The sequence below is a fragment of the Physella acuta genome, unplaced genomic scaffold, assembly GCF_028476545.2.
Source record: "Physella acuta isolate Inbredline_101_S28 unplaced genomic scaffold, ASM2847654v3 ptg001923l, whole genome shotgun sequence".
NCBI lineage: Eukaryota > Metazoa > Mollusca > Gastropoda > Physidae > Physella > Physella acuta.
Genome location: NW_026733428.1, coordinates 4,721 through 30,184, shown reverse-complemented (window position 1 = coordinate 30,184; position 25,464 = coordinate 4,721). Strand labels below are relative to the sequence as shown.

General features: G+C 34.9%; 3 protein-coding genes across 3 annotated transcripts; 1 reads left to right on the top strand and 2 right to left on the bottom strand.

Moving 5' to 3' along the window:
- Positions 1-2,519: 2,519 nt before the first annotated feature.
- On the bottom strand, positions 2,520-8,177 carry LOC131931235 (chromatin complexes subunit BAP18-like). The gene is made up of 6 exons (XM_059287964.1): positions 8,050-8,177; positions 4,634-4,734; positions 4,237-4,338; positions 3,860-4,038; positions 3,423-3,518; positions 2,520-3,153 (listed from the first exon to the last, which is right to left on the bottom strand). Exons 1-6 carry the CDS (start codon positions 8,065-8,067, stop codon positions 3,131-3,133), a joined length of 519 nt encoding a protein of 172 aa, XP_059143947.1. The 5' UTR covers positions 8,068-8,177; the 3' UTR covers positions 2,520-3,130.
- Positions 8,178-9,159: 982 nt separating this feature from the next.
- LOC131931237 (DNA replication licensing factor mcm7) lies at positions 9,160-17,845 on the top strand. Its single transcript, XM_059287966.1, has 16 exons — positions 9,160-9,301; positions 9,972-10,051; positions 10,551-10,715; positions 10,905-11,035; positions 11,330-11,510; positions 11,985-12,122; positions 12,248-12,352; positions 12,969-13,046; positions 13,203-13,284; positions 13,376-13,507; positions 15,121-15,204; positions 15,480-15,691; positions 16,043-16,224; positions 16,323-16,406; positions 16,718-16,996; positions 17,392-17,845. Exons 1-16 carry the CDS (start codon positions 9,271-9,273, stop codon positions 17,597-17,599), a joined length of 2,172 nt encoding a protein of 723 aa, XP_059143949.1. The 5' UTR covers positions 9,160-9,270; the 3' UTR covers positions 17,600-17,845.
- Positions 17,846-19,515: 1,670 nt separating this feature from the next.
- LOC131931236 (uncharacterized) lies at positions 19,516-24,740 on the bottom strand (the record flags this gene model as incomplete). Its single annotated transcript, XM_059287965.1, has 3 exons — positions 19,516-22,511; positions 22,822-23,011; positions 24,614-24,740. Coding segments are annotated over 3 exons (463 nt in total), but the record flags the coding sequence as incomplete, so codon positions are not given.
- Positions 24,741-25,464: the final 724 nt, after the last annotated feature.

Here is a 25,464-nt window from a genome sequence, read left to right as displayed (position 1 = left end):
CGTCGTGTTCACAAGCCACCGGCGTGGTCGCTCAACTACATCTTTACATGATCTATTCACAAGCCACAGGCGTGGTCACACAACTACATCTTTACATGCTGTATTCACAAGCCACGGGCGTGGTCGCTCAACTACATCTTTACACGCTCTATTCACAAGCCACACAATCAGGTACTTCACATGCCTTACAGACAAGCAGGTTGCTAAAAACCCATTTTTCTATAACCTTTATTTTCATTCACATCGGTTAATTTTTTTTTTTTTAAATCCCATTATTCAAATAAAAATAAAACTCTCAAGGACCGTGGTGTCTCATGGTCCGTTTACCCTTCATTTAACTTAGTTAATGGCAATATGTGAGTCATGAACCACCCCCCCCCCCCCTCACTCATTCCCCACCTCCCACCCTTTTAACCCAATCTCGACAAAAGTTCAAGTTTAACAGCACGAAACCAGTCAGGGAAGTCATCAATAAACCTGCGACGCACCGACAATAACGGCCTTCACACAATCAATAAACCAATATCAATATTCAATCAGGAGCTGCCAATCGATGGACGCTGACAGTTGACAGAGTCCTAGGTTTGCAGCGCGCAGGATGCACAGCTGATTACATCCAAACTGTTGGATCTACGGCAGCTCGCGACAATGGAGGATTGGGACACACAAGGGGAGGTCACTCTCGACACGCATTCATTTATCAAAGAGAGGCTTTGCGTATGGATGTAGTCATGCAGTTTGTGGCAATATGCTACAGGGAGGAGAAATACGGGACTAGTACTAGTTGTAGCGTGTCTGTAGCCCATTCAAATGTTTGAATTGTTCAGCCTCGAATAGTCAGGGTGTGTGGGTGCAAAAGAAAAACAAGTGGCGGCACTTTTATTTTACTTGAAAAGTCTAAGTAATCATACTAAAGTCTATTGGTAAAGGGAGAGAAATTAAAATAGCTATTGAACTGTGTCCCAGCTTTGTGACTTCCCACAACTTCTTCAGTTTCTTTCAGGCATCTCTTCGGGGAAGGGGGGGGGGGGGGGGGGGTATGACAGAGCGCCCCCCCCCCCCTCAACACAAAAAAAAAGTGAAAGAAACACTGTACAGAGCCTATTTCAAAATAGCAAGATGAGTTATCAGGAGTGTTATTGAAAAAAAAAAAAACGGTATCAAAGTTCAACTATTTGAACGTTTTTAACTATTCCGATGTTTAGTAACCTAATAAATAAGCTAGCGTTAGTAAACGAATCAAACAAAATAAAAAATTAGATGCCAGATTAGATAAAGGGATTTTAAAAATATAACAACAGAAACAAAACATTAACTGCAGATCTAAAAATATATTTATTAAAACAAACCATTAGAGATGTTCTGATTTTTACAATGTCCTTAAAATATTTTTAAGCCGTAAATTTTTAGATTCAACATTTTGTGTGCATTAAAAAATAATATTTTAGAAACAATATGTAGTCAACATTGAGATTTAATGAGATGAGAAAATACAACAAAGATCAATGACACCAAATAGGACAGTGTAGGCTATCACTCAAGTCATTACACGCAGAATTAGTTACACCCACCTTATATTCCCTTACATGTAAAAATATCTTATTAGCTCCACTTCTGGGCAAGTGAAATTAAAATATCACTTCCTGGGCAAGTGACATTATAATATCACTGCTTGGGCAAGTGACATTAAAATATCACTTCCTGGGCAAGTGACATTAAAATATCACTTCCTGGGCAAGTGACATTAAAATATCACTGCTTGGGCAAGTGACATTAAAATATCACTTCCTGGGCAAGTGACATTAAAATATCACTTCCTGGGCAAGTGACATTATAATATCACTGCTTGGGCAAGTGACATTAAAATATCACTTCCTGGGCAAGTGACATTAAAATATCACTTCCTGGGCAAGTGACATTAAAATATCACTTCCTGGGCAAGTGACATTAAAATATCACTGCTTGGGCAAGTGACATTAAAATATCACTTCCTGGGCAAGTGACATTAAAATATCACTTCCTGGGCAAGTGACATTAAAATATCACTTCCTGGGCAAGTGACATTAAAATATCACTTCCTGGGCAAGTGACATTAAAATATCACTGCTTGGGCAAGTGACATTAAAATATCACTTCCTGGGCAAGTGACATTAAAATATCACTTCCTGGGCAAGTGACATTAAAATATCACTTCCTGGGCAAGTGACATTAAAATATCACTGCTTGGGCAAGTGACATTAAAATATCACTTCCTGGGCAAGTGAAATTAAAATATCACTTCCTGGGCAAGTGACATTATAATATCACTGCTTGGGCAAGTGACATTAAAATATCACTTCCTGGGCAAGTGACATTAAAATATCACTTCCTGGGCAAGTGACATTAAAATATCACTGCTTGGGCAAGTGACATTAAAATATCACTTCCTGGGCAAGTGACATTAAAATATCACTTCCTGGGCAAGTGACATTAAAATATCACTTCCTGGGCAAGTGACATTAAAATATCACTTCCTGGGCAAGTGACATTAAAATATCACTGCTTGGGCAAGTGACATTAAAATATCACTTCCTGGGCAAGTGACATTAAAATATCACTGCTTGGGCAAGTGACATTAAAATATCACTTCCTGGGCAAGTGACATTAAAATATCACTTCCTGGGCAAGTGACATTAAAATATCACTTCCTGGGCAAGTGACATTAAAATATCACTGCCTGGGCAAGTGACATTAAAATATCACTGCCTGGGCAAGTGACATTAAAATATCACTTCCTGGGCAAGTGACATTAAAATATCACTTCTGGGCAAGTGACATTAAAATATCACTGCCTGGGCAAGTGACATTATAACACCAGTAATTTACTATCTAGCAAAACAAAAAACATAATTACCTAGTAAAAAGCATTAAAATATCATTGCTCTCATGCAATACTACTAAAATTCATAGTAATAAAACACTACTACAATCATAACATTACAATCATAACAACAGAATCAATCAATGATACCCCCAAGAAATCTGGCACACCATTCTATAATACAATAACTCACTTGACATTAAGTGACAATTGCCCATTAAGAATTTCAACACACTCATCAAAACACTACCATACCACACAGCCCTTTCATTACAACATACTTGAATCCACATCTGTAAAGGAAATTAGAATTGTTTGTTAGTTACACTGTAACATCAACAATTTATTACTTAACCTATAATCAAATTTTATTTTAAACTTGCAGAATCTCTTTTTTTTAATTTATCAAATACATCATTAAAAAAACCCTCTAAATTTAATTGCAATACTATTTAATTATATTTGATTGGAGAAAATGTGATTATAGTTACTTTAAACAATGTATATAATTATGTAATCTAAATAGCAATATTAATTCTTTCTACGGCCAAGCACTTCCCACCTGAGTCAAAGTCCAGTTTTTTATGACTGCTGGAGTCACCCAACCCTTCAATATCCACATCTCCCTCAGGTGCATTGAGAGCACTCAGTGTCACTTCTGGAGATCAAACAAAAATATTCATTTAACATTCAAGACAGAGTAACAATTATTCAAAGCTCATGTTTTCTCTGGCTACTTGTAATGGGGAGTTCAACAAAAGATATGAGAGGAACAAGATAAACTAACCAGAGTTTTTTTTGTTTCTTAGCATGAGGCTCAGCATACAAAAGAATTGAGAGGAACAAGAGAAAACTAACCAGAGGTTTTTTGTTTCTTAGCATGAGGCTCAGCAAACAAAAGATTGAGAGGAACAAGAGAAAACTAACTGGAGGTTATTTTGTTTCTTAGTATGAGGCTCAGCATACAAAAGAAAAAAATGAAAAAAAAAGAAAACTGACCAGAGGTTTTTTGTTTTTTAGCATGAGGCTCGGCAGTCACTTGGGCTGAGACTGAGGAAACAGCTTGTTTGGCAGCTGCTTTTGTTGCGGTTGGTGTTTTGGCTGGGGTGGTGGTGGACGGTGGCTGAAGGCCAGCATCTTCATAGGCTTTTCTCTTTAGCTGTGTTCTGATCTGTGAGCTGTAGGGATCAAAATATAACATGAAGCATGCTTTCTGTTTCCTAGAGTTAGCTGCACTACTTTTATTATCACAAGAATAATAAGCTTTATAAAATTTTGTTGATTTCTTATTAAAAAACTATATATTTTTGTTTCAACTTATAACTGTGATACCAATTTGCACAAGTGAACCAAGTTGCAGTGTTGTAATGACTTACATAGTTCTGCTTTTAATAACTTCACTGATCTTGTTTAGATCTTCTCCAAACCGCTTCACTGCACCTCTCAACATCTCTATTTCTTGCTCCGTCCATTTTCCTCTGAAATTATTTTACATACAACAAAGCTTTTAAGATGACCATTTCTAACAGTTTATAATAAAAATTAAAAACAGGTCTACAAAATGTAAAAAAAAAAAAAATACCATGCCATGTATGAATGATATAAATATAAATGAAATAAATCTGTTTCCTCCAAAATAATGTTACATTAATAGAAATTAATGATTAACCATTTCTCAGAGTACTGAATAAAAAAAAAATTCACAATTAAAACTGGAAATAAAAGAGATATAACTCAGCAAATAAAATTAATATTTCTAAAAGAGTTACCTACCCTATTCCCCCAGCATTTTGATCTGAAGAAGGGTGAAGCTGCATAGTTAGTTCTCCTAGTTTGGTAAAAGCAGAGCCAGCAGCTGTGAAAATTTCTCCAACCTGATGAAAGAGTATGTGAACATTTTTTTGTAGAATTATACACCTCCCGCAATGTCTGTATGACATGTAATTAAGTATTTTTTAAGCCTGTGTACATGTATTGTTAAATAAAGAAATATTGGTAAGAATTTTTAATTATTCTAGAATTAAACTTAAACCTATTCCACAGCAAAAATATCCATTGCAAAACAAAACATAGATTTTTTAAGGCCCATGCTCATTTATGTAGTGAAATAATTCAGTTACAAAAACACTTTTCTGGTTTAGAACAGATGATCAATTTTTAAAAATTTACTTCAATGAGATAGATCTCGTAATTAAAATAATGAGATTCAATTAGACTAGACTAGATTTAGCAGTGTTTTCTTTCATCCCAGTGAGCACCACATTGAGTCCCATTAGCCAGGAATGTAAAAGTAGACTCAGATATTGTAAGTTTCTGAGGTAATTTTCTAGACAACATACTATAGTGTACCTATTTAGGCTACAGTTCTTTTTAGCTTTGGTTTAATTTGTCATTTTTTATAGTATTTTTTCATTATTTTGGTGGGATATGTTATGTGACAGTCACTGTAACTATAGCACATACTATAATAGGAAAAAAAAAGCATGACATAATTAGTAAAAGGACGGCCCCTTAGTTAGAGTTATGATCAAGAAAGTAGTCACAAAGTGAAATTACTGTACTGTTTTTAAAAATGTAGAAAAGACAGTTGAGTCATATCATTATCACTATAAATATTTAATCATTGTCAGTGTGCAAGGACGGCCACTGTTTCAGTTTTAAAATATAGAAAAGGCAGTTTTTTTCTCTCCATTCTTAATTTTAGTGTTGAAAGGGATTCCCGCCTTTATTATTATTAAGTAGGGCCTATACAATTAACGTGTATACGTGTCATGGTTACTCAGATTTCAGCCTGCTTTTTTTATGGATTTGCTTCCATAGTGAATCCATAGATTTTGTCCAACCAAGAACAAACAACAATAGAGTCCTTTCATATGACGTCACGTCCGTTCGTGATACCTACGCCCGCCGCCACAGTGGTGTACACCAGACGTAAACACAATCAGCTGTTCGCCAGCGCTGGACGTGTTCACCAGCGCTGGACGCGTTCACCGTATGTAAAGAATCGCGCCCGCGGAAAAGGAAAAATACGTTAAAAAACTTGAACTCTTAGGAATTGAAGATCCTTATACTGTTATTGACAGTTTCGTATAAATAAATATGTGGACAAAATTTCTAAATAAAAATACTGTTAGTAATACTGTTTGCGTTTAGAGTTAAAGTAGCGGAATCTGATCAAATGCAGTTCTCGATACTTTGTTTCAGGTAAGGACAGTAAAATAATAAACTTCATTTTAATTATAAAAGATAACTATTAATAAAACAAATATGCTCGACCTTCACAAATACTAATAGTAAAAGACAAAGTCAAAAGTAATAGGCTAATAAGAATAATAAGATCTAATAGTAGGCCTAATACCTGGCTCCGCTGGGTAGACATAGAATCTAGAATCTACTTCTTTACTTAAATTTAATTACTTTAGATCTACATTCGATTCAAAATACACCCATAATAAATCAAAAGTAGTCATAATAGGCCTAATAAAGCATTTAATTGTCTCTAAGATCTAAAATCTCGCTCTATTATCTAATCATTTTTTTAGCAAACGAAATTTTCTGAAATTGAAATAGATTTTATGACTAGACTTAGATCTAGAATCTGCTACTTAAATTAAATTGTAAAAACTTTATACAAGCATGTAGTTGATATTATTGTAGTAGAAGGCTTTAATAAATTACTAAGGCCTACCTACTTTGTTGTCTTTTTACAGCAATATGTATCTGATACTGGACTGAGTTTAATTAAATTCAAATTCATATCTAGTAATTGGTCTACTAAGTTTTTGTAGCCTAGTAGTACAATCTAGATCATACCAGCCAACAACAAATAACCACATTATTATTATTTGGTTAATGATTAGGCTAAATTTTTTTTTAAATCCACTGTTTATAAAAGAAACAAATCAAGCTAGAAACATTATAAGTGAGATGGTTTAGAATAATAACAATGGACCCGGTCTACAATTGATACAATTGCAGGTCTACATAGGGCCTACAGTCTAGTAGTTTACAGTAGGCACCTAGTGTGTAGCTAGTATACTAGTGTGTAGCTGTCCAGAGTTAAGATTCTTAATGCCTTAATGCTTTCCCCTGATAAGCCATGTGTGCTATAAATGACATAACATGACACCGAGGTGAGAAGTGTTGAGGGGAGACCAGTTGGACTTTCCCCTTTGTTCTCCCTGCTGGGCCCTGAGGGTCAAAATTATATAAGAAATACTATCTCTGTGGGGCTGGGTATCACGGAGGTGAGACATTTTCAGGGGAGGGCAGGGCAGACTCCTCTTTGGTTTTATTGTGGGCTAGATACGGGTGGGGGCAGCCATCATGAAAGTTGAACGTCAGTATTAATGTGTCTGATTACTTCCCTGCAAGATTATAAGGGTCTTAAATTGTATAACATGCTACCCAGATTGGTTATTACCCATGGATTATATTAGCCGTTGTAGTGTGGGTTTTGTAGGAGTTAAGTGGTCTCACGTTTGCTACAGTAGATAACCTATAATATATTACTGCATTTGATCAGCTTCGTCTACTTAAACTCTAAACGCAAACGGTATTACTAACAGTATTTTTATTTAGAAATTTCGGCCACAAATTTATATTATCCACGAAACTGTCAATAACTGTATAAGGATCTTCAATTCCTAAGAGTTAAAGTTTTTTAACATATTTTTCCTTTTCCGCGGGCGCGATTCTTTACATACGGTGAACACGTCCAGCGCTGGTGAACACGTCCAGCGCTGGCGAACAGCTGATTGTGTTTACGTCTGATGTACACCACTGTGGCGGCGGGCGTAGGTATCACGTGATTTAGGTCACGTGTTTGCAAGGACTCTATACACTAAGTTGTTTTATTTTGGAGTTGTCTCTCCTAGCTAGATGAGTGGCTGTCCCCAGCATCTGCCAGGGGTTCGAACTCTGGACTTATCAGAGGTTGGCGTGGTTGGGTCGTTTAAGCTTATGGTTGCTGAAAAGGCAGTTGAGTTGAGTCATATAAATAAATAGAATCTAATTCATCATCGTCAGTGTGCCTACAAGCTTGTTTACATATCGATAACAGGACAGAGCTCAAGACATGTTTTTGACTTTTTGTTTTTAGGATGTGAGTGGGCGTAATTCATTAAATTACCGATTTTTTTCTTGGTCCATGCACATAAAATTAATTTACAATCTATTGTTCAATTTACCTTAGCAGAAGAACTCATTTTAAAATTTATAAGCGATAAATCAAAATACTATTAAAGACGCAGATTTAGATTTAGTATCATTTTTCTTTCTGGCGGCACGGAAGTTCGAAAGTTGTTGTCGTTCTTTATTTGGAATGAGTCTAAAAAGTATAATGTAAACAAATGAATAAACGAATTAATTCATTACATTATTTAGTCTGTCTACTTGTGTCTACCTTTATCTTTTGTTTTTTCATACCTGCTAGTCTAGTATTTTTTTTCTTGATTGAATTTAATGATAAAAAAAGTAATTTTCATTGTACTTTAAAATAAAAATATACTGAATTGTTCTAAAAATTTAAAGGAGCCGAATTTTTTTACCCGACCCTAGTGTTTAAAAATAGGCCAATATCATAAAAAGCCTCTTCCTGATCAGTGTTTCTTCCAGACTTTTTTCTCCGCTTTTCGTCACGCTTTTTTGACGATTTTTACCTACCCCCCCCCCCCCTCCCTCCCCTCCCCTCCCCTCCGCCCCACGTCGTCACAAAAAGCCAGACCCCCCCTAAAATGACGTCACACCTCAGCCTACAACCCCCCTAAAAATTGCAGTTGAATTTTTTTTAAACATCGATATTTTTCTAAAATCTTGTCTGAACTCTGTCAAAATAGAGTATGTTAATCAATTCCTATTACAATTTATTAAAACAGTTTTCTAAAACGCGAAATAACGTCTAAAATTCGTTTTCTAACATTGCTTTTTTATAATACAACAGTGTGACGTCGCACCATCTTAACACCCCCCCCCCTCCCCCTCATCACACACCGTCACAAAATTGCGGACCCCCCCCCCTTCCCATACGAGTGTGACGTCATTTATGGACGACCCCATATTTATTAATAATTCAAATGCTCTTAATATAGGCGTTTAACTAAAATTTTAAATATTGCCTATAGAAATGGTAGGGTGAGTACAAAATGCCCTTTAATGTTGCATATTATGTACTTTTTGAGATCCGAATTATTTACATTTTATTTTTCGGCCATAGCAAGAAAAATGAAAGTTAAAATAAAGGGAAGCGATACAAGTGTGGGGGAAATCAAGAAATTATCATAGTTATGGCCCAACTAGTCCACGGGTCACGTGACCCTAAATTTGGCGCGCCGCGTTGTTTGTTGTTAGTTCTATATTACAATTCACTGCCCTACAACTGGATCTTGATTTAGTGTGGCAACATACAACAAATGGCCCCTAAAGATTACGGTGCTGACAAAGGTGTGTTTAAAGTAGTTAAAGCTAGAGTACACACACAGTGAGTAGGCCTAATCTATTAGAGCCACGGACACTGAGATTGTTACATTGAATTATTTGTAAATTCAACACTCTGACTCTGTGTCCCTCTGTGCTGTATATATAGTCATAGATGATAGTGTGTGTCGTAGTTTTTTTAAGCATATTCCTACTCACTGTACTGAGTACAGTGTACTCCGTACTCAGCTGTGTACTGTGTGTAGTGTAACCGCGTAGATCTACGTAAGTTCAAATCTAGATTCTAGATCAAGAACTAGACATCTACTTATTAGATAGATCTAGATCTAGTAGGTAATCATCCAAAATTAATTCCCAGCATTTAGGACCTTTATCTCAGTATTCCCAGTCTCTGTCTAGTTTACTAAATCTAGGGGCAGGGGGCCTACTCGATATATCATATTTACTGGGTGATTCTGCAACTGTATCTCACATTATTCATTACACTATAGCCTACTGATTAAGTTTTTGTCTCCCATGTACCAACACTTGTTTGAAGCACATTGTCATTTTGACAAATGGTGATTGTTTTCTTGTCATAGATCTAGATCTATAAACTATATAGATCTACTACTAGATCTATATAGACAAATGGTGAAACCTGGGTGTAGTTAAATTTTTCTAATTTTTCCTCTAGCAAAAGTAACAACATTCTTAAAGGAATACTACACAGATGACAGTGATGGGAACAAAGACCATGTATACTCCAAACAGCTGGTATGTTTGATTTGTAAAAAAATAATTTTTAAATGGGCCCCATGTCCTGTTTTTTCATATTTAGTGGAAACTAGACTTGATCCCATTTAAACAGTTTCTTTCAGGCATTTCTTAAAAGAAGGGGACTACCTAAAAAATCCCCCCCCCCCCCCACCCCCAAACGAAATGGAATTCATAGGCCTATAGAAAATATATACTTTTTCCAGTGTCTGCGTCCCTGTAAAATTTAGTTGTCTTACGTGTCTCTTCCCCCCCTCCCCACCCCTCGGAGAAAAAAGTCAGAAAGAAACACTGCATTTAAATAACGGTTGTCACAGTACAAGACAACCACCTCCTTTTTATGTTATGCAGCTAGTATTTTCATAAATTATAATAGGCTCTAGGTAAAGTGGCTACAATATCGGTTCGATTCTTTTTAAAATTATTAAAAGTTTGATTCCAGCAGTATTGAGTAATCAATGGATAAAAAATTAATGGTTTAAATTTTTTTTTCTTGCAGACAAAGATAGCCCACAGAGAGCAGGTGGCACTGACTGTAGATGTTGATCATCTCTCAGACTTTGACCCAGATCTGGCAGATTCTGTTCTAGAGAACAGCAGAAGATATGTCCAGATTTTTGGTGAGGTTGTCCATGAACTTTTGCCTGAATTTAAAACAAGAGAGGTAAATCTTAATTTTTTTAAATTTCAGTTTTTTTAAAATTACTACAGTAAAATTACTACTATAAGAATATTTTAAAACTAAAGTCAAGGATTAATAACAAAAAATGTTAATAAAAAAACTTAATATGTTTCTCAATAGATTAAATAATAATGTGATTAAATACAAATTTTATTTTAATGTATGACTCAGGTTCAGAACAGAGATGCCCTGGATGTTTACATTGAACACAGGCTCCTCATGGAGCAGAGGAACCACCCAGCTGATTCTGAAGTTACCAGGGACCCAAGAACTCGTTATCCACCCGAATTAATTAGAAGATTGTGAGTTAATGAGTGTTTTGTCATCTATATGAAAATGGAGGTTTTTGTTCCATGAATAATGATGCTTACAGCTTACTTTTCAAGGCATCAAATTCTTGGGTTATTCACATTAACTATTCAATTGTCGATTTTACTTTCTAGTCCTTTGTTGTTGTTTTTTTTAGGTAGCTACTATTTGTTTATTAAATGTATATTAATAATTATTCATTTTTTTTATGTTGCCATATGATGATTTTATAAAAGATCCATTAGTTAAAAATATGAGCTTTAGTATCAAGTTGTTGTTTATTTCAGTGAGATCTATTTCAAGGCACCTACCCAACAAAAGTTTGCGTCTATTCGAGAAATAAAAGCAAGCAGTATAGGCAAGCTGGTGTCTGTAAAAGGTATCGTCACGCGAACAACAGAGGTCAAGCCAATGATGGTAGTGGCTACATACACTTGCGACACATGCGGCAATGAAACTTACCAGCCAGTGAGGTTTATTTTAATAATTTTATGTTAAGTTACTTATACTGAAGCTCATATTGTGGTGTTGTGAAAAATATTTTAAAAGCATTTTCTAGAAATTGCTGACAATAAATGACAAGATACAAATAATTTTGTCAATACAGTTATTAATTTTTTCTGTTAAATATAAACAAAGTCCAAACATTCTTACGTACGTAATTCTTAGATGTCTCCTTTGACCAGCGGTTGTTATTTGAAAAGGTAGCATAGCATAGACTCGATACTCCTGCCATGATTACTATCCTACACATACTTTTGACTGAACTTTTATGGGTCAGACTAAAGCCCTAACTAGCTGAGCAAGGTCAAACCCTGTATTTTAGCAAGGGCTGCACCTGCACTTAAGCAAAGTGTAGGCCTGTCTACTGCTTGCCTCTGAAATATTTTGTTGTTTTGTTTAGCTGTTCACTTGTCTGATGAGTTTATTTGTTGTCTTTAGATCACCAGCACATCCTTCATGCCCATGCTCATGTGCCCAAGTCAAGCTTGCACCACCAACAGATCTGGGGGCCGTCTCTATCTACAAACCCGCGGCTCAAAATTTGTCAAATTTCAAGAAGTCAAAATACAAGAACATGTGGGTTTTATTTTCAGCCTTAATTCTTTAGCTATTAGTGCGAAAAAACTATTTTAAACTTCAGGTAACAAATATTTATAGATGGTGTTCAAACAAATATTTATGGATGACATTCAATTTTTCAGAGTGACCAAGTACCAGTTGGCAACATTCCTCGCTCAATGACAATTTATTGCCGAGGTGAAACAACACGCAAATGTCAGCCTGGGGATCATGTCTGTGTTACTGGTGTATCCTTTCAAAATAGATTCAAATTACATAGTGTTTAGCAGCTTATATATTTACGTTTTGAGTGTTGTTTTCTATTCATGATAGCATCTGTTATTTTATTTCTTGAACAACTGGTTTAAGCCCATGATTTGAGTGTTGTTTTCCATTCATGATAGCATCTGTTATTTTATTTCTTGAACAACTGGTTTAAGCCCATGATTTGAGTGTTGTTTTCCATTCATGATAGCATCTGTTATTTTATTTCTTGAACAACTGGTTTAAGCCCATGATTTGAGTGTTGTTTTCCATTCATGATAGCATCTGTTATTTTATTTCTTGAACAACTGGTTTAAGCCCATGATTTGAGTGTTGTTTTCCATTCATGATAGCATCTGTTATTTTATTTCTTGAACAACTGGTTTAAGCCCATGATTTGAGTGTTGTTTTCCATTCATGATAGCATCTGTTATTTTATTTCTTGAACAACTGGTTTAAGCGACAGTTTATCCAGAGATAGAACACATTCTTGTTTTAGAAAATTTATTATATGGATTTATTAAGTCCATAACTCAAGTTGTTTATGTCAACATTATGCAGTTTTTGTTACTGAGAAATTATTCTTTAACAGCTGTTTAGATATTTCTTCCTCTCATGCGCCAAGGTTTCCAGCAGATTGCTCAAGGCCTTCTATCTGAAACATTTCTTGAAGCACATGTGAGTTATATTATCTCAAAGAGCATTATGAAAGTATCAGAACTATTGCTACATGATAAGTGGTTGAATTTAAAGCAAAAAAATATTAACCTCCATTTAAAACTGTTTTAATGAGTTTTCTCAATTATTAAAAATGTTAATAAATTTTTTTTCTAGAGAATAGTGCAGCTCAATAAAACAGAAGATGACATCAATGATGGACAAGATTTAACACCAGAGGAGCTAAGCCTTGTAGCAGGTAAGATCACTTAAAAACGGTGTACAGAACAGTTTCGTGTTTTTAATGTTTGCTTATGATTCTAACTTTAAGTTTCTAATAAAATTATCAGAGGACACATTTTATGAGAAATTGGCCACAAGTATTGCCCCTGAAATCTACGGCCATTCTGATGTGAAGAAAGCTCTGCTATTGTTGCTGGTGGGTGGTGTTGATAAATCACCTAAAGGAATGAAGATCAGAGGTACGTACAAATGTTTTTTACAGCTGTTTAAATGTGAAGCCATAGCACCAAATGTATTGGTCAATATTGTGAAATGTTTTTGTCATCACTTGAATAGTTTTGCAGAAAGACTTCTTGATTTATGGTACAGATTTGGGCTCACATTAGACATTCGGTATAATAGGCAAAAAGAAAGAGTTGTACATGGGCGGCTCTCTGTACTAGATTGCATTATGAGCCTAGTAAACTTTTTGTCGCTCTGCCTGGCTGAATACAAGTGATAAGATGGTTGATATTGTCAAGAAAAAGGCAGAAAAAGAATATTCACAATATTAAAAACCATACAGAAAACATTAAGCCCTGCTGAAAAGACAAGGAAGATCAGAATTTGTGAGAAGCTTTAATTTACAAGGCAATCCCTCCTTCAACCGAATTATAAACTTCAATGTATTTAAGTGTTCTACCTCTTTTTAAATCTTTTGGCTTTGTTTTGAATCCAAGAAGTCAAATACCCACCTACTCCTTGATGAGCAAGAACAGCTCATGAGAATACTTGTTTTGTTTTATGAAACCAGAAGTGATAACCAGTTACGTTTTTCAGGCCTTGCTAACTTAGATACGGATAACCCTGAAATCTTTTAAAATAAGTCCCCACTATACTGTGGCATGGCAACAGAGGTTCCACAAGACAAAGCCTTTAGTGCAGAAAGCGTTTGTCAGTGTGGCAAAATACATGCAGACAAAATTTCCTCTCTAGAACAAGACATTAAAATGTTTAAGTGCCATTGACCCAGAGATATAGGAAAACATTTATTCTCTCAGTAGTTTAGCTGTAAAACTACCATTTTTAAAAAAAAGAACTTTCATTTAATGAGGATATTAGAAAGTTGCTAGTACAAAAAGATATTCAGCTGTTAATTACAAATGACATCTGTGATCTGTGGTGGCTTTTTTAAAAGCCATGGTGATGACTATGTACACTTTAAAAAGTTTATTCACGCATGTTTAAGTACTTTCAGTGGGCCCTGTAGGGGTCGGCGTGGTCGAGTCGGTAAAGCTCATGGTTGCTAAACCGAAAAGTCTCGAGTTCAACCCTCGGGCAGATGAGGCTCGTTAGCTGGGGACAGCCACTCTTCTAGGAGAGACAACTCCAAAATTTAAACAATTGCTGCCTTGTAGTTTGTTCTTGGTTGGACAAAGGCTATGGAAGCAAATCCAAAAAGAAAAGCAGGCTGAAATCGGAGTCAATGGCCTCAATGGCGCATAACCAGTTGACACGTAACGCTTAATTGTGTTGGAGGCGTGGTCGAGTCATGGTTGATAAATTCGAACAAAGTCTCGAGTTCAAACCCACTGGCAGATAAATCTCGATCCCCTTCAACACTAATAATTAAGAACGAAGAAGAAGAAGAAGAAGTGGGCCCTGTGTGGAATTCTTTTTCAATCATGAACAATGTGATCAAAATAAACAGTCTGCATTTGATAGAATTAGGGTGATATATATAGTTTAGTCAGTATACACATGTGATAAAATGTATATGTAAATGTATATATATTAGTTGAACATCAACCTTTCTTGTTTTGTTTGTTATTTCATGTACATGAATTATACAAATAAAGTTAATCTTTTTTAGGCAACATCAACATCTGTCTCATGGGGGACCCTGGAGTGGCAAAATCTCAGCTTCTCTCATACATTGATAGACTAGCCCATCGCAGTAAGTTATTTCCTGCTTCCATACTTTGATTGATTAACCTATTGCAGTAAGTTTCCTGTTTTCATACACCAATAGATTAGCCCACAAATGAAAGATGTGCCCTGCTTTGCAACTCATTTAGTTTGCCTATTCAGACTGGAACCTCAAGTGATAATCATTTGTCCCCCAACCACTGAAATTGTCAGCTAGTGCTAATCATTAGTCCCCCAACGACTGACACTGTCAGCTAGTTTTTCCAATGGATCAGTTTCTCACCTGTTTTGTTGTATTTACAGGTCAGTACACAACTGGCCGAGGGTCATCAGGAGTTGGTCTAACAGCTTCTGTCATGAAAGACCCAATCACTGGGGAGATGATGCTTGAGGGCGGGGCTCTTGTCCTGGCTGACGAGGGGGTGTGTTGTATTGATGAGTTTGACAAGATGATGGACAGTGACAGGACGGCAATTCATGAGGTCATGGAACAGCAAACTATCTCTATAGCTAAGGTAACCAAGAGCTTCTTTAAATGTTTGGATTTTTTAAATTTTTTTTTTCAAAAACTTGTTTGTTCTTTAAATAACAAATTAAATTGAAAGTTAGGAAATCTATTTTACCAAAATGAAAATAAAAACTTTGGAACAACAAACTATCTCTATAGCTAAGGTAACCAAGAGTCTTTCTTTAAGTATTTGGTTTCATATTTTCAAAAACTTGTATGTTCTTTAAATAAATTGAATTGAAAGTTTGGAAATCCATTTTACCAAAATAAAAATAATAACTTATGGCTATTTTTTCCACATCTGTTTTAAACTAAATTTTAAGTCACTGTAAAAAAAAATGATAAATTTCTTCCCTAGGCTGGTATCATGACAAGTCTCAATGCTCGCGTGTCCATCTTAGCCGCCGCCAATCCGGCTTATGGTCGCTACAACCCCCGCAAGTCTGTAGAACAAAACATTCAGCTCCCTGCTGCCCTGTTGTCCAGGTTTGACCTGCTGTGGCTTATGCAGGACAAGCCAGAGCGGGATAACGATCTCAGGTAAATTAGTCAACTCATTAATTTTTAATTAAAAATATGTAAAAAAAAAATATTATTCACTGATAACTAAATTGTAAATTTTTTGAAACTTTCAACAGACTAGCTCAGCATATCACTTATGTGCATCAACATAATGTCCACCCTCCTCTCACATTTCAACCTCTGGATATGAAGCTCATGAGGTATTTTGGCTGTAGTTTTTAATCTTTTGTTTGTTCTGTACATTGATGACAATGTCACGACCATCTGAGTCGTTTTGTTTTGAGAATGCTACATTGTTCGTGATTGGTCCCATAACATAAAGAGTAGACATACTTAAAGTCCTCACGTACATACTCAAACTACATAGGTAGTTTGTGTTGAAAAATAAACATGTTTGAAGCAGCTAATAGTTATAAAAATGTTCCTAGCTTCAAGTACGAAGAACAATTTTTTGTTTCCTAAACCACTACCATGCACCACAATTATTTAAAGTTATAAACTTTGATTCCAGGCGCTATATTAGCCTCTGCAAGTCTAAGAACCCAACTGTTCCGGAATCGCTAGCCGAGTACATCACGGGAGCATACGTTGAGATGAGGAAAGAGGCACGCAACAACAAAGACATGACCTTCACCTCTGCACGTACACTGTTGGCAATCTTGCGTCTGGCCACAGCTTTGGCTCGCCTTCGTCTAGGGGACACAGTTGAGAAGGAGGATGTGAACGAGGCAATGCGCCTTATGGAGATGTCAAGAGATTCTCTCAATAATATGCATGATGCACATACTAAGTAAGGAAAATCTTTTTTTTAAATACACAGGCAGGAAATATCAGTTAAGATAATCTCCTCCTGCCATTATTCCCGTAATCCTTTCTTCTCCCCCCACTCCAACCTCTTCCTGTCTCTTGTATGCACGAAAAAAAGTTATAAAATAGTTGAACTTTTGCTTTGTTAAATATATTTATCCTTATAATTAAAATGGACACAGCAAAAAAATTTATTATTGTGTACTAAGTCTATCGAATAACATCTTTACAAAACATCTAAATTTTATTATGGCAGTATAACTTTTGACTGTTAAAGAGAAGGTAGTTATAGGTTTCACATTTGTGTTCTACCCATTGATGATATTCTTCACATTTGTGTTCTACCCATGGATGATATTCATACTTTTATACCACCAGGAGCATCAACCCAACAGACCAGATCTACCAGATCATCCGTGACATGATGCCAGCAGCTGGCGTCAAGTCTGTCAAGCTCTCCGACGTCATGGAGCTGTGCACCAGCAAAGGCTTCAAGCCTGACCGCGTACACGTGTGTATTGAGGAGTACGAGGATCTCAACGTATGGCAGGTGAACAATGCCAGGACAAGACTCACTTTTATCTGATTGTGTTACGTTATTAAAAGCTGGAAGTTAGGAGTGGATGGTAAATGTTAGGAAATAATGGTAAACTTAGATAGGTCTTTTAAGTACTCATGTTATTGCTTTGTATTTTAAAAACAAGAGTTACCCATGCCAGGAAATAAAAATAAATAAAAAATATGACCCAAAAAATTGTAAAATTTTGCTAATCGTTTACTGTACTTTACAAAATAAAGTGTACTGAATTTTAAAAAAAAAATAATTTTGATGTAACTTTTCTTTTGTGATTGTGTTTAAAAGTGCTGGGATGAGCTAGAACACATTTGATGTAAACATCTCTGCCTAAGAACTTGACCACTCAGACCTTTTACACCTATTTTTAGCCTTCTAGGCCAAGTTAAAGGATTAGATTAACCCCTTATTGTCTAAATATTTTACCCTATACAGCAAGTGAATCGAGTAGGACTAGATTAACTCATGGATATGGAATAGTGTTCTTCATGTAAATAGTGTATGAACATTCCTGTTGTTTTTCTGCATAACAAATCAAACCCACATTGTGACAGGTTTGAATACTTGTGACAGTCAGGATTTGTGCCAACTGTAGAGGCCAGTTGTATGTACAGGCTCAGGGTAGAAACAAAATGTTATGACACACAGAAGCTTGACAAATATAATGTTTCTTCCTCTTTTATTCGTTATTTTTGTATTTAAATTTTTAGGAAATTCCTTAAATAAATAGCTGTCATTCTTTGGTATGCCTTATTTAAAAAATAACTACTTATTAACTTTTTAATAGAAACAATGGCTTTTTAATTTGCTTGGTACTAAACTGTTTAACTGAGCCTTTATGGACACCCCTATTAGACTACTTATAGGAGAGCAATTAAGTCATGGAAGTGGTTTAAAGGTTTGCCTATCTTGCACACTACAGCTCATGTAGTTTTTGTTTTTCACAACAGTTGGTGTAAAGTTACTGTAGTAGATCTGTTTTTTCCAAAACCATTATCAAGGTGCATGGGAATATGGTAGTTCAGTCCCTGGATGAATAATTAAATCAAACGACTTGTGTTCAATTCTTTCATTGAACACTTTCTGACATGTTCAAAGAGAATCTGTTTTTAAATTTTATTTTATCATGACTTTCACATAAAATATTTTTGCTCTTAAATTTTTTACTTTTAACAAAGCTAATTTACAAAATAAAAATGCATGGTTAATCAATAGATTAAATTAGTTTGTTTAGTTTGACAACTTAAAATGCAATAGCTACAGATCGTAACTGTTGGAAAGGTTTTTACCCAAAACATGTACTGTTGAGTAAACAATACTGTACTATCTGCACTATTATAGAGCCAAATTCATTATTTTAACTTGCTCAAATACTGGCGTGATGTCATAAGTAACATGAAGGGTGATGTTTAAATGTTGGGTGGTAATTGAGTAATACTTTTGGTTTTTTTGAAAAACAACTTTGAAATGTGTGCTGTTGAGAAGAGCTGGATTAATATGTAACAACAAAATTTTCTATTAACTCCAAGCAATTTACCTAAAAATATTACAATTATTGAAAATTTTATTTTAAATTCAACAATTCATTATGCAGGAACGCCCCATCAAGAGTTATAACTCCTTGATGTTAGATAATAGAAGGGGAGGTTAAAATTCTAGTTTTATAATATTTACTTAAAAAATAACAAGTACCAAAATGGAACCTAGAATAAATTCTTATTTTATTTTCCTTTTGACAATACCTAGTGCATCCATTTTGAACTCTATTTACTATTTATTAAACTTTGTGAATTTTAAAAATATGTAGATTTGTTCCACTTTATACCAAGTGACTAGGCTTTTTATTCTTAATGATGAGAGAGGGCACTCAACAAGTCACAATAATTCTGTTGTATATTTTTTTTTTTTTACTATAACAGAACAATAAATGATAGCAAAAAATATTTATTTATTTACAATGACTTACATTTTAAATACAGTATAGTGAGTATACTGGACTAAACAACAAAAGATTGTAACACTACTAAGTCATAATTTACACAGACAAAAAAAAAACTGCATGGTAATATGTTACAATGAAAGATTACAATAGTTTATAATTAATATTCAGATACAATTATTTTCAAGTAAAGTCTTTTAGATTTCTGTTTATATAAACTATAACAAATAGCTAAAGGAGCAGCATATACACTTATAACAGTGATTCTTAACCTAGGTTCAATTGAACACCAGCGGTTCGGCTGAGGTCAACACACACCCCAACTCATACGGTTCACAATCAGATTTTGCCAGTACGGGCAATCAAACAGTTAAGAAGGGTTCAGTGAATGCGCAAAAAGGTTAAGAACCACTGACCTTGGTGTATTTCGATGTGGTGTGTGCTTGATTAAATTTTGTTATAAAATAAATTATAAGTTACAATATACTCTAAAATTATCAATTAAAATACTATGTTCTTAAAAATACAACTGTATGAAACAAAACAAAAAAAAACACATGAAATTGTACATTTAATGTAAATTGGACATAAAGTGCAGCAACTCCAAGCAGAGAGAATAATGCAAACATGAAAGACTTGATTGCAGTCCCCTGGTTGTAGTTCACTAGTATGAGGGACATAACTGGCAACTCTTCCTTCATAATAAGACTTTTTTTTTCACATATTACCTCGAAATACTTGTACTATAATAACAATTCTTTCATTTACAATTTTATACCGTTTTCATGGATTAATATGAATATTTTATTGAGTTAAATTATTTACAAAAACTAACCCCTATAAAATCTGAAATAAAATTCCGGACTTACCTATCAATATCCATTTTAGTCTATCAGAATCAGTTCTGATTTTTGTATTTAACAGGAATGAATGAATGATCAGTGAAAATACAGAACAATTTACATGAAAAGAATATACAAACTTATAAACTTTAACACATAAATAATTTTTTTTGGTGAATTTCTCTAAAAATTATTTTAAAACAAGTGTATACAAATACAAGTTATTATTGAAGAACACTTTCACATCCATATATGTTTATGTGATAAAATAACAATATACAAAGTATATATATTTCTAATAAGATTACTGTCTAAAAAATTTGGAACAAAATTTACAATTTAAAAGGTAATTTCCATTGAATCTCTAAAAAATTTGTTTACAAAGGCCAGAATGATATAGTTTAAAATTCACAAGTGAACTTTTAAAATAACTCTTACATTTAACAAGTAAACAAGCCTAATTATTTACAATAAATGCAAGTTACTTTTCTATGTTATAATCTATGAAACACTGTATGATTTAAAAAACAAAGTATGTTTAGAAATCTCGTCATATAAGAAATAAATAATTAATTATTGTCTAAAATACAAATGTTGAAATGATTTTTTTTTAAATCGATAAATACATTTTAAAATTTTAACTTTTTCTTTTTGTGTAATTTGTAAATAAAATTAAACATCACTGTCTCTGATTTCAAACCCACATACTTATTTTTTTAAATATTATCCAGTGCAACATATTCAGTTTACATCCTTAATGTAAAAATTAAAAAATACAATTGATGATTAAAAGTATGAAAAATTTACAATGTCAAAACTAAAACATACACACAATTTTTTTTTCTCTTTTCTATGTACAAGGTCCTTGTGATATCACATAGAAAAATACTATAATATGCAATGCTAAAAAAATGTTAAATAACATGCCAGATGCTTCAGTTCATTCACTTAAATATTCAACTCATACAGTCGTAAGGTCCATTCAAATCATTCACTAAATGTGTTCTCATTTGTTCCATAAATTATTCTGCTTAAAAAAAACAGAATTTTTAAGCCCTAAGCAAAAGAAAGCAAAACTTAAACAATGGGTTCCTTCAATAAATGTTTAAAATTAGCATCCATGTTTTGACACAACAGGTTTAGATATGTAGTGTACCTTTCAAAGCAAAAAACTTCTACACATTTCCACCCAACATAGAAAAGATGTAACACACTAAAATGGTGAACTTTAGAGATAAATTTTTGAATTACAAAAAAATTTATGACCAACTTTAGAATTTTTTTTTTTATAGATTAGCGATTATTTGAAGTTTAAAAAAAATTTTCCCCTATTGTGTGAAAACAGTAAATATTTCAAATATTGCAACAGCATTGGACAACAGAACAAGGTTTGTCATTGAAAATATCCGGTAATTGAAAAACATTTACAGGAAATAGGAAAGGGGCAGAAGGACAGTGAACACAGCTGCTTAATTAAATTTGAATGAAAAACATCAGAAAAAATATACACAGGAAACCTTAATCCACTTGATCAATAAGTTTATCAAATATAAATATATTGAAGTAATGAAACACAGTTTATAAATCAGAATCGATGGGTTAATATATATCAAGTACCACAACAAAGTAAGCAAACTATAGTTTACAATTAGTCTACTTGTAAAGGGACAACTGTAGCAGACTATTTCATTGAACTTGTTTAGAGTCACTGTCCTTAGCAACCATGGAAGAAAGATCCCTAATTGTTGTAATTAAATTCTAGTCCACACCTTCAATATGGAAGCAACAATTGACGGCAAGACGTAAGTGTACATCAGAGTTCTAGATTAAATAGATAAAACAATTTCACACTCCGCAACCCCACAATCACCACACCATCACAATCACCGCACCATCACAATCACCAAACCTTTTTAAACTTTTCACACAGGCACAAAATGTCTTGTCATCTTGCATTTCGTCCCCCATTCTCCCAGGCACACCTCCAGAGCATGACGTTATAAGCTCAATATTGCGGCTAGCATACCGCAGGCTAGTAGCATCAGGACAGACACTGATGCTGAAACTGCAGAGCCCCTTTGCTTCTCTGTTGTTTTTACGATGTGGGGGTGTCTTGTGGTGGTTGTTGGTGTTGGTGTCTTAACTTCAGGTAGGAAAAAAAAACATTACATTAGATCAATTGTATTTGATGAGCAGATAATTGACAATATTTTGTTAGTTGTCTCCCTTTAGCTATTAAAAAGTAAACATTAAAAAAAAAGTCTTCCATCTATAAATACCCATTACATCTAGACTTCAGCATATAATATTGTAACGTTTTCCAGTTCTACCTCACAATTTATTTTTTAACTCCACCAGAAGAGTTAATTTTTAACTATTTTTAACTATTGGCCAACAGACTGAAGGGACCCTTGACTTGGTTTTACAAAAACTGTCAATCCAGGTGTACTCACCTTCATCTTGTGTGTCGGGGGTGATCATGCCATCACCACTGCCACTGCCATCACCTGATGGGCCTCTTGACATGTCCTCGTCGTCACCTGGCACGTCATCTGTTATGTGAGCACCGTCAGCGCTCCCCTCCACGGTGTCATAGGATCCGTCGTTGACCATCAGTTCTTCGTTCAACAGGGATTGGAGATTCTGATATAAACAAAAGGGATTGGAGATTCTCATATAAACAACAGGGACTGAAGATTTTGATATAAATAAACAACAGGGACTGAAGATTCTGATATAAACAACAGGGACTGAAGATTCTGATATAAACAACAGGGACTGAAGATTCTGATATAAACAACAGGGACTGAAGATTCTGATATAAACAACAGGGACTGAAGATTCTGATATAAACAACAGGGACTGAAGATTTTGATATAAATAAACAAAAGGGACTGAAGAATTCTGATATAAACAATAGGGACTGAAGATTCTGATATAAACAACAGGGACTGAAGATTCTGATATAAACAACAGGGACTCAAGATTCTGATATAAACAAACAACAGGGACTGTTGATTTTGATATAAAAAACAGGGACTGAAGATTCTGATATAAACAACAGGGACTGGAGATTCTGATATAAATAAACAACAGGGACTGTGGATTATGATATAAACAACAGTGACTGGAGATTCTGATATAAACAACAGGGACTGAAGATTCTGATATAAACAACAGGGACTGGAGATTCTGATATAAACAACAGGGACTGAAGATTCTGATATAAACAACAAGGACTGGAGATTGTGATACAAACAAGAGGGATTGCAGGTTGTGATATGAAGTTAACCACAGTGGCTCATGACAGGTAAATTGTTTTGTTTGTTCACAATTTTTACAGGTAAATTGTCATTAACTTCAAATGTACAAATGTTACAAGTCAGTGTTCACTCACTAAACTCAAGTTATAGAGGATTAGTTACTGGTCTCATATGTTACAGGTAATTGACTTCATATGTTACAGGTAATTGACTTCAGATGTTACAGGTGGGCGTTCCGCAGGTGGGCAATTCATAAACACATGTTACAGGTGAGAGGTCACAAAACAAATGACAGGTGTGTGTTCACGAACTGACCTCATTTGTTAGAGGTTCATGCTCATTGACTATGGCAGAGATAAGCTTGTTTAACCTTTGAGTTATTACCATTTTTTTACTTTAAATATACTTTTTTCTTTTACAATTTATGAACTGTCTACTTGAGACAGTTCATTTCTTAAAGCTTCGTTCATTTTTCTTTCAGAAAAAAAAAAATCTAGCTAAATTTTCTAGACACAGATAATGCAATTATTAAGAGGCATAAGATTTCTCAGGGGAGGTCACTCCGACTACTAAAGAGTAAATGAAGTTAGCGCAGCGCTTACTTCCCTTCCCCCGCCTAACACCGGAAATTACTTGAAAAGCAAAGATCCATATTTCATAAGAAGGCATATTTGACAATGCGATATAAAATACTTTAGAACGTAGCTAAAACACAAAAAGAAAAAAAAATTCTAACGATACGCTAACATGACTAGACTTTTCATAGACCAAACAGTGTCGTAAGCCCTTACATCGATTATAGCAAAGGTTGGGTTAGTAAGGAAAAGATAACAATAAAAGATTGCTAGATTAAAAGACTGCGAGAAAATTACGGTATCGGTGCGTGGCGTCACAAGGTTGGGTGACACACTGCACTGTACCTCCCCCCCCCCCCCCCCCCACCTCACCCGGTGTACCACTGCTAGTATAACTAAAGACTTACGTGTTTCAGACGGTCCAAGGTCTGCTTGACCGCCAGGAGGTTGGAGTCTGGAATCAAGGACACCTTGACCTCGAGGTTACTTTTCACCTGGCCGATGATGCTCGACTCTGTGACGGTCTTCATGTACCTGTAAGGTGAGCAAAACAATTGGTCAGTGCTAATTTTAGGCAGGGGTGAAGTCCATGTGTGGTGGTGGGGGGGGGGGGGGCAAATCAATAGGTCAGTGCTAGTTTAGACAGTGGTAGAGTCCATGTGTGGTGTGGGGGGGGGGGGTGGCACGTAAAGACGAGACACACAATTATCACATATTTCACCTTGACCCCACTAGACATCCACATATAGCCTTCACATACAACCTTCACCCTGCCCAGAGATTTGCATACAGCCTTGACCTTGATATCTAAAATGTTCTCACACGGACCTACCCAGGCTAGACGACCGTTGAGATTAACCAGATGTGTAACGATCGCCGGGTTAATTGGTGCGCACTTAGGAAGGTAGTTAACTAACATGTGCTGTCAATTAGCCTTAATTAATATTAATTATCCGAGCTAACTCTCTCTCTCTCTCTCTATTCATATATCTCTATCTATCTATCTATATATTATATATATATATATATATATATATATATATATATATATATATATATATATATATATATATATATATATATATATATATATATATATAGAGAGAGAGAGAGAGAGAGAGAGAGAGAGAGGAGAGAGAGAGATACATGTATATACCCCAGATTAACACCTTTGTTAAATACATCTGGTTATTCGGTCTGCAACGAGCCCTTTATTCTACAACATACAAAAAACCCATTAAAAGCCCATTAAAAGCCC

What these genes read in the sequence shown, in the direction of transcription:
- LOC131931235 (XM_059287964.1), bottom strand. An exon ending in CAAAATGCTGGGGGAATAGG is followed by an intron (nt 4,339 to 4,633) that starts GTAGGTAACTCT and finishes AAATAATTTCAG; the next exon opens with AGGAAAATGGACGGAGCAAG. An exon ending in AAAACTGGACTTTGACTCAG is followed by an intron (nt 3,154 to 3,422) that starts GTGGGAAGTGCT and finishes TTTCCTTTACAG; the next exon opens with ATGTGGATTCAAGTATGTTG.
- LOC131931237 (XM_059287966.1), top strand. Translation starts at nt 9,271, where the DNA reads ATGGCCCCTAAAGATTACGGTGCTGACAAAG. An exon ending in TAAAGGAATGAAGATCAGAG is followed by an intron (nt 13,508 to 15,120) that starts GTACGTACAAAT and finishes AATCTTTTTTAG; the next exon opens with GCAACATCAACATCTGTCTC. An exon ending in CTGGATATGAAGCTCATGAG is followed by an intron (nt 16,407 to 16,717) that starts GTATTTTGGCTG and finishes CTTTGATTCCAG; the next exon opens with GCGCTATATTAGCCTCTGCA.